This window comes from Xenopus tropicalis, chromosome 7 (genome assembly GCF_000004195.4).
Source record: "Xenopus tropicalis strain Nigerian chromosome 7, UCB_Xtro_10.0, whole genome shotgun sequence".
Taxonomy (NCBI): Eukaryota; Metazoa; Chordata; class Amphibia; order Anura; family Pipidae; genus Xenopus; species Xenopus tropicalis.
In genome coordinates, this window is record NC_030683.2 from 25,672,806 (window position 1) to 25,685,279 (window position 12,474).

Below are 12,474 nucleotides of genomic sequence, written 5' to 3' on the forward strand. Positions count from 1 at the left end.
AATAAAACTCAATCTATCAGCCATTTATTCACAACCACAAAAATATCCGGGTGGGGGGGGTCATCCTAAATCTCATCCTAATTCCACATCAAGTAGAGCATACAGGTGTATCTAGGAGAGCAAATTCTGCCATTCAGGCTGATAATCCCTTCCACTGCTAAGATAGTTAAGTGTTTTGAGAAGCACCCCAACAATAAACCCGCATTCCTGGTATAGTATTCTGCTGCTCTGTGCCATCTCAGCCTCAGAATGTAAGTCTTGATACTTATGTGTTTTGTAGTTTTTAATGGAAAATATTCTGGTTTGTGCTTTCACAGGCTGGGTAAATACTCTTGTTGGGGGACAAAAAGAAGGTGCCAAGGGATTCATGTTTTTCATCATCAATGTGGATCTGACTGAAGAAGGCCTCTGTAAGTATTAAACTCTGTTTGCTCTTAGAGCACCTTGGCTATAAACAAGATCTTTTTGCGACACAGCATATAATATAGGTTAGTATTAGAAACATGAATGGTAAATCCGCTTATATCCCTTAAACCCAAGGACATTTCTTATTGTGCAGAGCTTTTTTTATCTTTACATGTTTAGTCGCACGAACAGTAGCTGCCATATTTCCAGCAATTAGTCGTTTACCTGATACCCTCTGCTCTTACTTCTGCTGAAAATTGCACTGACCCAGGGTTCTTCTGGATGAGCACCATGTTTAGATCTTTGTCCTTGTTTTCATGCCCTGGGCTAGCGCATGGATAGTGTACTAAAAAGCCAACTTTTTTGCTGTAAGCTCCACTTTTCACTTACACCAGGCTGGTATAGTTTTCAGAAAACAGGAGCACTAGCCTGGGGCATCAGTAGAAGTATACATGAATATCCTGTAAATAATATCCTTATAAACGGTGCTGAGTGATGTCATCAGTCATCTCTGCTTAGTAATGTAATATTTGTCACATGAATCAATGAAACTTCTGTAATATATTAAATAATGCACCTCATTTTGTAAAATATTTTTTTAAAAGATATTAGATGTCACCTCTGATTTCTATGACCTGTATAAAAGCATTGGCCTTTTAAAGGGTCATGGAACTCCTCTGTGACCTTATATTTTACACCAGGGGTGACATTATTTACTCTATAATCGCTTCACTGAGGTTGATTATAATTTTCATTTTCCATGAAAGTCCTTCTTTCACTTGCCAGATGTCTCTTGTACTAATGGCTTCTCTTTCCTTTGTCAGTGCATGTGGATGACATCATTTTCCACATGTTTCAGTATATCCAAAAGCTCCGGACAGAAGGCCCCCAGGAGTGGGTGTTCCAGGAATGCAAGGTAACCAACTGACCATCCTTTAGCATAGACATAAACCTCCCAGCTTTTTCTCTGGCCTTCCCTACAGTTAGGTAGGTAATTGTAGGATTCAATATGTTGCTGTTCTTGTGGTTAAAAGATGTTAATATTACTTTACTTTGTAGGACTTGAATGCAGTGGCTTTTCGATTCAAGGATAAGGAGCGGCCACGGGGATATACATCTAAGGTTGCAGGATTACTGCATGTAAGTAGAGGCGTCCACTTTACTAATTGGGCTTCTGAAGTTCTAAATTATCTTTTATATCGGTTACCTGTTATGCATAGCATTCAACACTTATAGTGAGTAAAGTCAAACTATACTAGATGGGAATAACTTGCTATTGGAATTTCATTTTCCGGTGTTCCATTTTAAGTGAAGGTACAATTTCACTTACATTTTACGAAGTACCATTTATAGCCATAGTACCTGTGGTAGAGTGTAGGCCATAACTGTTAACTGTTCATCTAAATAGCATAAATCCAATCATATGACTACTCTCAAAGATGGATTGACACAGCACAAACATTTTGCCACCAATATGGCCGAGTTCATCCCTGGGCCAAATTAGTCTTTTTAAAAATCTGCATGTGAACTCACATGAAGTATTAACTGCATTAATACTTGCTGTTTTGACATTATTTGGATGAGCAGTAGATGGCGCTGCAGTACTGGGTGCTGTGTATTATCACGGTGAGCTTTCCTGGGTATTAGCTGCTTAACTATAAATCTATACACACGGACACATTCAGAGAATTTCTAGCCACATATTCCTTTTCAAATGAACAAAGATGTATTGGGACTTTTAGTCTAACAGATATGTTATGTTGCAGTACTATCCCCTGGAAGAAGTATTGTCTGCTGAGTATTTGCTGGAAGAATTCAGGCCAGACTTAATAGAAATGGTGCTTGATAAACTGAGGCCAGAAAACGTCCGGTAAGTTTTTAGTATTTTCTACCTTATCTTATGCACTTGTCAATCAGAGTTGACCAGAACTGCAAGGCCTTTGCCAAACATGGCTTATTCTCGGCCTGCAGATAAACACAGGGCAAGAATCCACCCCTACGCTTGAATTGACGCTCTTCTGTGTGTGCATCTGTACTCACTGTGTTGGCTTGAGTGCTCACACATGGAGCAGATTTCAGCTTCATAAGTATGCACCCGCCTGACATGGTGGCTCTGGGCGCAGTCACAGAAGAGTGCTGATTTAAGTGTAGGGGTGGATTCTCTACCTGCATTTATTCTCAGGCCAAAAAGCCTAAAGATTCAATTTCTGTGGCAATATAAGGAATGCCAAAAACACTGTAAAAACCACACCTTTTCTTAAAACAAGTGTAGTTTGTGTTTTTGTGTGTGTTGTCTTGTTTCCCTGTACTCATCAAGTTAAAGCTGCACATTTATCTGTAACTGCTGTACCAAGCTATTCTCTATTTACCTGAACACTTGCCTAGTGGAGGAGAGCTATGAAAAGGAATGAAGCAGCCTTCCTAAATGGGAAATATGTGCTAATGATGAACATAAGTGTATGTTATGTGTTCATATAGGTAGCACAAAAGGGGTAGACAGACAAAAATACATTTGTACATCATAATAAAAGTCAACTTAAAGGTGAACAACCCTCGTTACTGCATCATTTAGTAGAGGGGAGTCTAGAAAAAATCAAGGATTTTCATTCTCCTAGGAATTAAGTTTTGATTTTTGTCACTGCTGTAGCATCAAGAGGTCTTACATTTAGTTAAAAGTCCTTGTGAGGATTTTTGTGGCAGAAAACAATATATAATGTTGAGTAATGTTCTCACTTGAAGTGTATTGAAATGAAAAGAAATCTGTGGTATCTGTTCATTTAAGGGCTGCAGGTCCCCACCTGGATAAGGCTTTAGTTCCTGCTCAGTACAATAAATTGTGCCAGCTGGCAAGATTCAACAGCTTTCTCCTATGCCCATGTATTGCTTGGGTCTAAGCATGATAAGCATATGGGCAGGAATTGACTGCAGGGAGAAAGGGTGCTGATTCTTACAAATTGCACTTCTACGCTTGAGCACAAAGTCTGGGCTGTTTTTTTCCAAATGGTGCTCAAAAGCAGCGAGCAAACCATTGAGTAAGCATCGCTGGCGGCAGCACTTCTGCAACTCCACCAGCAACTGCCAGTGTTTCCTTAGCAGAATACTTATCTGAGCATCGGCACTTTTGTGTTCTAAGCCATCTGCCTCCATAACAGTCCGAGAGCACCAGACTTTTATTCTCTCTTTGCTTTTCTCTTCACCTTGTTTAAAGGGGCACTGATGTGAAAAAGATGTCCTTGTGTACATTATGCACATGGAAATGAAAGGGTTTCTATTATGAAACATATTTACTGACGCAGCTATGGGGACCTGTTATCCAGCTCCCATTGACTTTTACATGCCCTCAGTAGCTTTTAGATGGCAAAGTTTTATATTTGAGTTGTGTTTTTTTACACTCAATAAATACAAGAGTTTTAGTAGCAAGTAAATTTTTTTTTACCTGGTTTCACCATGAAAAATGGGCAAAGACTCCAATGATGGGAAAAAATAAAATAGAATAAATTGCGCAGTAAAAAAAAAAAAAAAAAAGGTGCACAGTGACCATCAAAAAGCACCCATTGGCTTTAATGCATTTCATGAATTTTTGCCATTTTGCTAATTTTTCGGCAAAGCAAAACAGGACAGATTTGAAAAGTTTGTTTTGGGAAAGCAACAAAATGTTAATAAATCTTAAGGACAAGGAAAGGCAAAGTCACTTGGGGGTGCCAAAATGTTAGGCACCCCCAAGTGACTTTAATCGCTTACCTTGTACCCTGGGCTGGTGCCCCTGTTAGGAGAAAACAGCACCAGCCCGGGGCACCTGGGGCGATGCGCTTCCTGCTTCGTTAAGCTGTGACTGTGAGTCAGGCGCATGCGCAGTAGAGTGAAAAGCCGACTTCTTTGTTAAATTTCCACTATTCACTCTACTGCGCATGCGCGTGCGGCGATGAAGGAGGAAGCGCTGTAGCTACCCCGGGCTGGTGCTGTTCTCTCCATACAGTGGCACCAGCCCGGGGTAAAAGGTAAGCGATTCAAGTCACTTGGGGGTGCCTAACATTTTGGCACCTCCAAGTGACTTTGCCTTTCCATGCCCTTTAAAGTTGACCTGGGTTCTATTCTATCTATCTCATTGCTCTGTATGAGCCGGAATTTTACTAAAACAGGGACTCGCACCATATAACAAAATGAATACAATTAGTATCATTGCATGGCTGGAGCAGGGAACTTGCAGTCCTTAAAATTCAAAGTCCTTCAAACTACAACATCTGGAGGACCATAAGTTGACCTTTCCTGCTATATAAGACTAAATGTGATAATCAAATATAGGTGTGTATGTAGATTTGTTCCATGCTTATCTTTCCCAAACAAACATGAAAAGGCTGCATTATTAGGGTAGAGGATTAAGGGAATTATTGAGGAAGAGGCCTCTGAAGAAGTCTGTCTGTTTCCACAAAATGCGTTGGGCCTGTGTCTCTCCCTGACCACATGAGTGTTTTTAACAAATACTAATAAAGGTTATTGATTTTATGGATATGGATTCTCCTTTCTGCTTAATTGATGCAGGTTTCACCATACACCATCTTCATCAGAACATATGGTGGTCTGTTTATGTTGGGGGAGCTTCCATACAATCCAAGTTCTTCACCAGTGAGAGAGCATAAGCACCTATTTCCAGCCTGTCCTTACTCTCCAGAGGGAGGACGGGGGTATTGGGGCCGTGACACACAGGGAGATTAGTCACACCGCAACAAATCTCCCCGCAATGCCATCCCACCGGCTAGAATGTAAATTGCTGGTAGGATGGCATACGCGGCACCGTGGTTTGCCGAAGTTGCTTTGAGAGGAAACTTTGGAACATCATGGCGCTGCGTATGCCATCCCACCAGCGATTTACATTCTAGCCTGTGGAATGGCATTGCGGGGAGATTTGTTGCATCGTGACTCATTTCCCCCTGTGTCACGGCCCTAAAAGTCGCCAAACACAGACCAATAAAAGCTAGAGATTGTCAAAGTAAACAGCTAATTGGTCCATGTATGTCAGATGGGCCTGCCCAACCGATATCTGGCCAAAAAATCCCGCCTAATGGACTGCATACTGTCAATGTGATCCAGCCATTTGGCCAAACTATTGGATCAGTCCAATGTCACCAACCTCAAGGTGGGCATATCTGGGAAAGATCTGCTTGTTTGGGGACCTTGCCAAACGAGCAGATTGCTTAATGTATGTACAGTGTAAGCGTCACCAACTTGTGTTTTGTAAGACAAATTCTTGCCAGCCATAAAGCAAAATAAAACCGATCACCGATCAGACGGTAAATTTAACTCATAGGTACCTGGCCTGCCATGTAGTTATTTGCCATGTTTGTGGCAAATTTCTTGATTTTTGTTTTAGCTTTGCCTTTAATGGGCTACTATAACTTGTATACATATTAGTGGGTAAATGAACCAAGGCGTCTCCGTTCTAATTGTCTGCGGCTGATGGGTACAAGATGTAAGTAACCGTACGCTGTATCTCTAATATATGCTTTTGTTTTCCCAGCAGAAGGCTGGTGTCATGACTAAATCTATACTTTATACTTGCCAGCTTGTGCATTCCCCTTTACTTAGATTTGTGTTTAGTAAGCGCGCAACATCAACTCTCTTAGCTTTTGCTTAGCCATCATGAAAAGACAGCACTAAGTGCCCATATGCTGTGTTATTTCCATCCCGCCCCATAAAAACTCAGTTTTATGTCTGTGCCTCTGCTTCTTGCTCGCACAAACATGTTTACAACTGCAGGAAAGCAGCTCCAGAGACAGACGGGCTTATTATTATTTGCAGAGTCATTTTAGGTTGGTTTGTGCCTGCCATCTGTAGATTTACTGGGCTGCGCACTGATGCCACATGGAATGCATTATACCAGATAAAGTGAAGAAATTCTCTATAACCTTGTTGCTTATTTGACATAGCAAAGTCTGTATCATCCAGCACTTACATATATATATATATATATTACAAACCTGTTATCCAAAAAAGTTCCAAATTACAGAAAGGCCATCACCCATAGACTCCATTATAAGCAAATAATTTTTAAAAATGGTTTTCTTTTTCTCTGTAAAAATAAAACAGTACCTTGTATGTGATCCCAACTAAGATACAATTAATCCTCCTTCAAGGCAAAACAATCCTATTGGGTTTATTTAATGTTTAAATGATTTTTTAGCAGTCTTGAGGTATGGAGATCCAAATTATGGAAAGATCCTTTATCTAGAAAACCCCCAGGTCCCAAGCATGCTAGATAACAGGTTCCAAACCTGTATATAGGAGCAAGTTCTTGTTATCCATAAAGCTTAGTTTGGCTTGGATAGGCTTTCCAGATAATTGATCATTCCTTAATTTGGAACGCTATACCTTAAGTCTACAAACAATTATTTAAACTTGAAATAAACCAATGAGGATTCATGATATCATAGTTAGTTAGAATCAGTTACAAAGTACTGTGTTATTACAGAGAACAAGAAACTTTTTAAAATTTTGAATTATTTGGTTAAATTGCACTCAATTGCATTGGGAGATGGCCTTCCCATAATACTGAGATTTCTGGTTAATGAGTTTCCAGATAAGGAAATATCCCATATCTGTGCTTTTATTTCCTTGATTCTTCAGAGCACTTGAAGAAGGATAAGGCATTTAGGGTGAAGACACTCAGGCTTGACAAGGACTTCATGATTGGGCAAAATCATTTCATTAAGGGCGAAGACACACGGGGCGATTAGTTGACGGGACTTTTTAAAAGTCGCGCCGACTAATCTGCACAGCAAAAACTCGTGAACGACTGAATTAAGTCACGGTGACTGATCGCCCTGTGTGTCTTCACCCTTAAAGGAACAGTAACACCAAAAAATGAAAGAGCTTTAAAGTAATAAAAATATAATGCACTGTTGCCCTGCACTGGTAAAACTGGTGTGTTTGCTACAGTAACACTACTATAATTTATATAATAAGCTGCTGATTAGCCACGGGTGCAGCCATTCAAGCTGGAAAAAAGGAGAAAAGGCACAGGTTACAAAGCAGATAACAGATAAGTTCTGTAAAATACAATAGTGTTTTATCTGTTATCTGCTATGTGCCTGTGCCTTTTCTCCTTTGAATGGCTGCCCCCATGGCTACATAGCAGCTAATTTATATAAATTATAGTAGACTTTCTGAAGTAAACACACAACTTTTACCAGTGCAGGGCAGCAGCACATTATATTTTAGTTACTTTTATACACTTTCATTTTTTGGTGTTACTGTTCCTTTAATTAAATGATCTTGCCCAATCATGAAGTCCTTGCCAAGCCTGAGACACAGGCAACTGCTGTGGAAGGGAGAAGGCTGGTGTATACAGAGCTCATTATCTTAATTTAAAAAATATTTCTTAATTACATGGAAGGGGAGCTAGAAGGGATGGCAATAAAACAACTAGCCATGTTTTATATTAAAGTGTATACTAGGCAGAGCACATTTTCAGCACAAGCCCAGTTTTGCAAGTTGAACACAGGCGGGTATTTCCCCCTCTTCTGTTTAGCAAAAAGTACTGTAGCACCTATTGACTCTCCTACTGCCAGAGACGATGCGTCATTTGTATGAGAAATGGCAAAGGGCCTAGCAATCATTTTAGTTATCATTTTTATTAGTTCCTGCAAGTTCTGACATTTGGTGTTAATGGCTGTTTTTGCTATAAATGCGCCTTAGTGAATTGTGGTGTTTGTTAGAATTAATGATGTGACCTTTATAGATCATAAGCCTACGCTGGTGCTCTCATTAGCAGCCCTGCTTTTATCTGGCATGGTGTAGCCTCTCCCCGTGTGTCTCAGAAAACTTAAAGGCAAAGTGTATGGGTTGTCTCTAGTTAGTCGTCTCATTCATACATGTGTGTGTATGGCCGGATACAGAAAAACTTGTTTGTCTGGTAATATTGCTAAATTAACAGAAATAAGCCTGATTGGCTGGGCCTAATCACATTTATATGTTTGGTCACATATGTCACAGATATGTTGGGCAGTCTGCAGCCTGCGGGTTTGTGTTTTAAGCATATGTTGTGGTATTTGTGTCAGAAGGTGACGATTTTCTTGTGATTTGGCTGATTTGCATATACAAGTTACGGTGCAGGTTTGGTGTGGAATTCATCCTATTCAATATTTGGCCAAATATGGGGAAAAACCCAATAAAACAGTGTTTGGGGGCATGGCCAGAAAATGTAGGTCTATACTATCCCATTAAATCAATGGCTGCAATCATACGTGGCTTGAAGATTATTAACATTTATTTATAAAGCACAGCGCTGTACAATAAGTGGGTTTCATACATTGGACATACAGAGTAACATATAAAGCAATCAATAACCAATACAAGAGGTGAAGAGGTGAAAGTGTGTTAAAGGATAAATAAACCTTTAAAGTGAATGTGAAATTGATGAGTGTGCTATTCTAAGCACTTTTGCAATTTACATTCATTCGTTTTTTTTATTTTTAAGATTCCTAGATATTAATGGAAATGTGTACGGGTTAAAATGAATGAATTTTGTTACCACAGCACCACCTACTGGTCAGTTTCCAACTGTGATCCTATTGAGCAAGTTGTCAGGAGAAAGAAAGAGTGTTCTTCTGATGTTCCTCTGGTTAGGAAGATGTGAGAAAACTGATCTGAGGCTTCTAATGTTTTTTCCTAACCAGAGGAACATCAGAGCCACCTCTCTTTCCCTCTTTAAAGGTTACAGTTATGGGTGTCTAAAATAAAATGCAGACCGGCTGAATATTTGGCACCGGAGCTTCATTCTCCAAAGGAAAGAAAAAAATGTGGGCATTCGGGGAACTGTGTGTATGGATCGGGCTGAACTCCATTCCTCACAACATCACTGTGTTGCAGGGTGGCAGTGGTTTCCAAGTCTTTTGAAGGCAAGACAGACCGCACGGAGGAGTGGTACGGCACCCAGTATAAGCAAGAGGACCTTGCACAAGAGGTTATTGAGGTTTGTAGCAGTCACAACCGCATTCTAGAAACATTTCCCTAATTAACAGCCCTTTTTCAGAAAGAAATGTATTTCATAAGTATTATCATAACTAATGGCCGTTTAGGAATGTAATTTAATTAGTGCATGGAATGCATTCTGTCCAGAACTGTTTGTGTATAATGCACCGGGATTCCAATGCAATGCAACTCTGATATCTTCCTTTATACTACACAAGGGATTTATGTAATAATAATAATAATAATTTTGCTGATTATTTTAGAAATGGCAGAAGGCAGATCTCAATGGTAAATTTAAACTACCAATGAAGAATGAGTTCATTCCTACAAATTTTGAGATTCTACCCTTGGAAAAGGATGCAACATCATACCCAGCCCTGATTAAGGTAACATTTTATATGGAATGTAGATACGATGTCCTCTCCTAAGGATTGATGTCCATCCCAGGGGTGTTTGTTTTTATCCCTTTGAGGCAGGAAACAAATGCATTACACATTTTCCATTTTTCAATTAATATTTATTTACTGCAAAGAGCAGTTTAACGGAGAACATGTAAAAATTAAGAATGTACCAGTGCATTATCAATTGGTGTTTATTTTGTTATATTTTTTTTTTTATTATTTACCACCTTCTGACTCTTTTCAGCTTTCAAATGGGGGTCACTGACCCTGGCAGCCAAACTGCAAGGCTGTAATTTTATTATAATTATTTTTTTTATTCCTTATCTATCTATTCAGACCCTCTCCTATTCAAATTCCAGCCTCTTATTCACACCAGTGCCTGGTTGCTAATGTAATTTGTACCCTAGCAGCCAAGTAGCTGCTGAACTGAAATCTAAATAATTAAAAAATAACAAATAATAAACAAAACTCACTATCACTCTTTACATTAGACTAAGAGATCATTTTTAGGTGAACCCCTTTACTGTTCCCCAAGTATAGGTGTCATTTGCCCAGACTGCTAGGGCTCCTGCTTCTGTCCCAGGCAAAGGGAGTTATGTTATATATTTTAACAGTAGTGTCTTGTCTTGTCTCCTCTTTTTCCCCTATAGGACACGGCAATGAGTAAATTGTGGTTCAAACAAGATGATAAATTCTTCCTCCCTAAATCATGTCTCAACTTTGAGTTTTTCAGGTATGACATTATGTTGTTCACAGGGAAAGTAAATGTGATAATCCCTTAACAAATCTCTTAATTTGGTTGATTTTGTGTAAATGTCACTTTCAGCGCTGCACCCAGCGAGAGTCAATTATGTGAGCAGCACGGAGATATTGCCTGGAGCTGAACTGAAGCTCTAACATTTATGTGGCAGGCTGGCGCTCTAGACGTTGTTAACTAAGTGAAGACTGAGCACTTAATCTTTATCATTTACTTTATAGCCTGAGCCGCAGTAAAACTGCCATATTCCCTGCCACCGATCGTAACTGCTGATCATTTCCCTTTGAATTTATGCCCGGTAATAAATCGCCATTTCCCAAAGAGCTGTCCAGAGCAGGCTATAGGTTTTGTGGTCCCCATAATTTATGGCTCAGTTGTTTCTTAAGGAACTTTTAAAAACTTGGCAGAGCTCGTAGAATAATTATATCAGCAGCTTCATTTAACACAACCTATTCCCAAATATAACAATGTCAGTTACGAATAGTCTGTTATCCATTGTGCATTGTGGGATTCTGGAATTTTCTCATATTTAATACATTTTCCCCATTTGGAATGTGTGCAGAAGCATTTCTTATATATTAATATAGGACGGAGACCAACAGGTAAAATGACATACTGCATCAGGCAAGGAAGTACAAACAAAATGCAAGCTTACACGTGATATTTATGTATCATGTATTACACTGATAGTCTGTTATAATGGGGTTTTACGACTCACATATGGTTAATATTTCTTCTGAGCTACACTAGTGCTTTGTTCTAAAATGGTTCTTAACAACCATTGGGCCTTCCCATTTATGTGAAATGAAAGTAGTCCATTGTAGATAGTGGTATATTGATTACCAGCATATCTTTCAGTGCTCTTATTGGACAACTAAAGCACTGAATGAACGTTTGCAGTTTTGGGGTTTTTTTTTTTTCTGATAGTTTTGGGCAATATAGCTGCTGTGATTCTTCCCACCCCCAGAAACCATATGAATTAAAGTTCCCCTTTGCAACCTTCATTTTTCACCAGTGCATACCTGTATCTCACAGACTAGAAAGGCGTGCTGTTTAAGTGCAGTGGCCTAAAATAATTTTGTAAAGGTTGGTTATGGTGCCACGGGCCAGCTGTGTGGCACTACAGCTTTAAAGGAGAACTAATCTCTAAAAGTGAATATTGCAAGTAATGCCATATTTTATATATAGAGCTTAAAGCACCAGCTTTAAGGTTTTGACCTTCTATAACAGTAATGATTTGGACTTCAAAGGTGTCACAGAAGCCCCCCATCTTGGATTTTAAGAGTATCGTGGCACTGATTGATGTGGCACTCATTGAGGTGGTAATAAATCAATAATATAAAAAATAAATCTCCTTTATCAAGGGAATCCAACTGTTATTTACACTATTGCCTGGAGGAGAGCATAGCAGAGAGGAGATGTGTCGCAGGCTACTAATCTGCTTATGTGCCATTACTCTAAATATTCTATGTTGCTGCCAGTTAAACAATACTTTTTTATTGGTCTTCCTAATAATTTGATTTTAATACTCATGTTAATGGTTAACGTCAGTACTAATTTGCGTTGCAGGTACAGTAAGCAAACAATGCAGTAGTTTTCCATAACTCCTGTTATGTATTAGCATGGATTTGTGCCTTAACTTAACTCTTATAGTGTAGTAAGTAAATCTTCAGAGTCCTGACACCAGTCCAGAAGGAGCCGGGACAGCCTGAGGGAACATATCAAGACCAAGCCCTAATTTTAATGTTTTCTTTCAGCCCATTTGCTTATGTGGATCCTTTACATTGTAACATGGCCTATTTGTACCTTGAACTGCTTAAAGATTCCCTCAACGAGTATGCATATGCAGCAGAGCTAGCCGGGTTGAACTATGATCTGCAAAATACCATCTATGGGATGTATGTAAGTACCTACCATCCAGGCAGACGCGAGACCAATACACTT

The 12,474-nt window shown here is 39.4% G+C and overlaps 1 protein-coding gene across 2 annotated transcripts in view; it reads left to right on the forward strand.

Moving 5' to 3' along the window:
- The window catches only part of ide (insulin degrading enzyme), a 47,702-nt gene that overhangs the window by 19,588 nt on the left and 15,640 nt on the right, over positions 1 to 12,474 (forward strand). Inside the window, exons 8-15 of one of the 2 annotated variants that reach the window (XM_002939092.5) lie at positions 318 to 410; positions 1,230 to 1,321; positions 1,465 to 1,545; positions 2,172 to 2,275; positions 9,271 to 9,373; positions 9,636 to 9,758; positions 10,424 to 10,506; positions 12,288 to 12,432. In XM_002939092.5, coding sequence (XP_002939138.2) covers positions 318 to 410; positions 1,230 to 1,321; positions 1,465 to 1,545; positions 2,172 to 2,275; positions 9,271 to 9,373; positions 9,636 to 9,758; positions 10,424 to 10,506; positions 12,288 to 12,432 — 824 coding nt within the window. The remainder of the gene's footprint in view (positions 1 to 317; positions 411 to 1,229; positions 1,322 to 1,464; positions 1,546 to 2,171; positions 2,276 to 9,270; positions 9,374 to 9,635; positions 9,759 to 10,423; positions 10,507 to 12,287; positions 12,433 to 12,474) is intronic. The other variant, XM_004915879.4, reaches the window with a different exon arrangement.